Raw genomic sequence first — 3,050 nt, forward strand, 5'->3', positions numbered from 1 at the left:
CGTATATCCAATGAGCATTCAAGCTTCTTCCATTTTTTCCTAATGGACAGTCTTGTCTGCTGCCTTAGTCCCCTTTTGATGCACTCCTGGATGTCTCCACTGTCCCTTGAGACATCAGCAGCTCCTCCAGATGCCTGCCAGCTGCTGCCAAAGATGCAGAAACCCCCTCCGTGCCCCAGGAGAAAGCATCCTTCCCTTGCAGTAGGACTCGAGCTACTGCTCCTTGGTTGACCCAGAAAGAGCTCTGACTCCCCAGGTACAGCATCCAGGATCTGATATAGGTGCCCTCCTTTCTTATCAGTGCTCTCCCCACCCTGCTCCAAAGACATCAAGTCTGATTGTTGTATTAGCTCCTTTCCAACCATTGACTCCTGGGACCCCCATGATCCCCCTCTGTGATTACTTCAAAGAAGTCTTCCTCCGGCTGACAGAAGCCCCCCCCTTCCTAGAGCAGACACACAGTTATGGACTTCATTCATTCATTCATTCATTCATTCATTCATTCATTCATTCATTCATTCATTCATTCCCCTCTTTTCTCCCTAATGGGGAACCCAACTAACTTACCCCTGGGGTGCAAAAGCAGAGGAAGGATCTCCCCACCCCTGCCCCGCACGTATCTTGGAGGCCCTGAGAGGTGCAGCAGCAGGGATTTCAGGTAACTGAAAGCTGAAACTGAGGGAAACCTTGAAAGTGGATGGTTAGAAAACAATGTTGCATAGATGTTCCAAAGACAGCACACCTGTTTGGCAGCAAAGACAGAAGAATAAGACATTGGATTTATATTCCACCCTCCCCTCAGTCTCAAAGCGGCTCACAATCTCCTTTATCTTCCTCCCCCACAACAAACACCCTGTGAGGTGGGTGGGGCTGAGAGGCTCTATCAGAAGCTGCCCTTTTAAGGACAAGCTCTGCTACAGCTATGGCTGACCCAAGGCCATTCCAGCAGGTGCAAGTGGAAGAGTGGGGAATCAAACCCGGTTCTCCCATATAAGAGTCCGCACACTCAACCACTACACCAAACTGCCGATGGCTGACCCAAGGCCATTCCAGCAGCTGCAAGGGGAGGAGTGGGGAATCAAACCTGGTTCTCCCAGATAAGAGTCCGCACACTCAACCACTACACCGAACTGGCTCACAACAGAGAAAGAAGCCTATGTGAAAGGAGGCATAAACCTCACCAGTTGTGCTGTCCATGTGCAAGACACAAAGGCTGCATTCCCACAAACACTTTCCTGGGGGTAAGCACCAATAATGCAATGAGATTAACTTCTAAGTCATCCCGACCTGGATGGCCCAGGATAGCTCATCTCAATAAATCTTGAAAACTAAGCAGGGTCAATCCTGCCTATTATACGGCTGGCAGATCACCAAGAAAGTCTAGCGGGAGCAATGCGGTACAATGTGAGTAGCCAATAAGTCCGAGTGAGTTTAATATATCTGCTGACGGTTCCCATTGTTGTGCTGCGTTGGATTTCATGGGGGCTGTTGAGCTGCACAGAAGCAACATATTCTGCAGCCCCAATGCTGAGCATTTAAGCAGATGCAACCCAAGAAGTATGACATAATCTTTGGAGAATGTGGTATAGTGTATATATTTTTAATGCTAAATTGTTAAGATGGTGTTTGGTTTCAAGATGGTGCTTCATTCACACCACATTTTAAGTGATGTATCATCTTGACCCATGCCTGTTTCAGTCTGGGATTAATTACTATCAGGATAACAGCATGCCCAGAGGGATACAGAGCAATTATCGTTTGAAATATCGCAGATGTCCAGGAGCCATCAGTGTTTCCAAAAAACAGTATTGCCTCTGTACTGATACCTACAAAACTGGAGAGGTACAATACAGCAAATGAAACCAGAGCTTTGATGGCACGTAAATGAACATTGGTGTTGAGATCCATGGTGCTGATTCCATCGTGTTGCAAATGTCTTATGTGCTTCCAAAGAGATACTATCAACAAGACAGTGAATGACAAAAATAACACAGATGGGATGACGTTTGGAACAGTAACTGCAATGAAAAGCCGCCAACACTTGTGAAGCACTTCAGCGTCTGAACCATAACTATTGTTTAAAAATAATTTGGAGAAATCGCAAGTGATTAAGCTACTGCTTGATACTGCGAGAATAGTCATAGCCATAAAAGCAGAGAAGGCCACTGAGCCCAGAAGCAGCCATGGGACCAGCGCAGGGAATCTTTGCTTCGCATGGAGGAAAAGAGGGTGGGAGAATGTGGTAATCTTTACAAAGTAAAAAATGCTGAGCCAGGTGGCAAATGTAATGTTGACATTGTATATAAAGAACCACACCATGGTGATCATTAAATAGACATGATTCAATACATAAGTGTGCAGAAAAAAGGAAAACGTAGTCACATCCAGAATCACTACTGCCAGCCATGCAAGTCTGGCCAAGCCAAGGCAGGTCAGGATCAGGTCAGTCGGGGAGAGTTTCTTACTTCTGAACCAATCAATGCAGCCGATGAGAACAATAAACCCATTTGCTACCATTCCAACGAGGGTTTCCATGATGAGAAGTGCAAAGCCAGTTATCGACAAAGTGTCCATCTTTCTGAGCGTAAGAGAAAAGAGTTTCTTCTGCTGGGATATTCAGCCTTTCCACCAACAGCACCCAGCACAACACTGGGGCCATCTGGGAGTTAGGAGCTATTTTCAAGTTCTGGCTCTGTTAAGATGCAAATCTTCCTGGAAAAGGATTATGTTACTAAATCTGTGTCCTGTTCTAGGATGTCACATTTGCACATTTGACATAGATGCTAAATATGACCTTTGCATCTGTATTCACAAATGATGTTCTACTATTCTTGTGGGATTAGTTGACTTTAAAGCAAAGGTCTTTTTGTAGAAAAATAGGTGGTGGAGCTCATGCAGGGATTGTTATGCAGCTGCACCTACTATTCAATGAACAAGGAGGTGGAATTCTCCGAAGGAGAAGGAGGAACCCTCAGAAAGGTTCAGGAGCTGTGCTCCTGAGAGCTCCCACTGAATTTGAGGCCTGCTTTAAAGCACTGGGCGTTTTCGCA

General features: G+C 45.8%; 1 protein-coding gene across 1 annotated transcript; it reads right to left on the reverse strand.

Moving 5' to 3' along the window:
• Nucleotides 1–1,632: 1,632 nt before the first annotated feature.
• On the reverse strand, nt 1,633–2,574 carry LOC132570053 (taste receptor type 2 member 104-like). The gene has a single exon (XM_060236495.1). It carries the CDS (start codon nt 2,572–2,574, stop codon nt 1,633–1,635), a length of 942 nt encoding a protein of 313 aa, XP_060092478.1.
• Between the last annotated feature and the right edge of the window lie 476 nt (nt 2,575–3,050).

Source organism: Heteronotia binoei, chromosome 4 (assembly GCF_032191835.1).
Source record: "Heteronotia binoei isolate CCM8104 ecotype False Entrance Well chromosome 4, APGP_CSIRO_Hbin_v1, whole genome shotgun sequence".
Taxonomy (NCBI): domain Eukaryota; kingdom Metazoa; phylum Chordata; class Lepidosauria; order Squamata; family Gekkonidae; genus Heteronotia; species Heteronotia binoei.

Bases quoted from the DNA above. Each gene is read 5' to 3' on its own strand.
- LOC132570053 (XM_060236495.1), bottom strand. From the start codon at position 2,574: ATGGACACTTTGTCGATAACTGGCTTTGCACTTCTCATCATGGAAACC.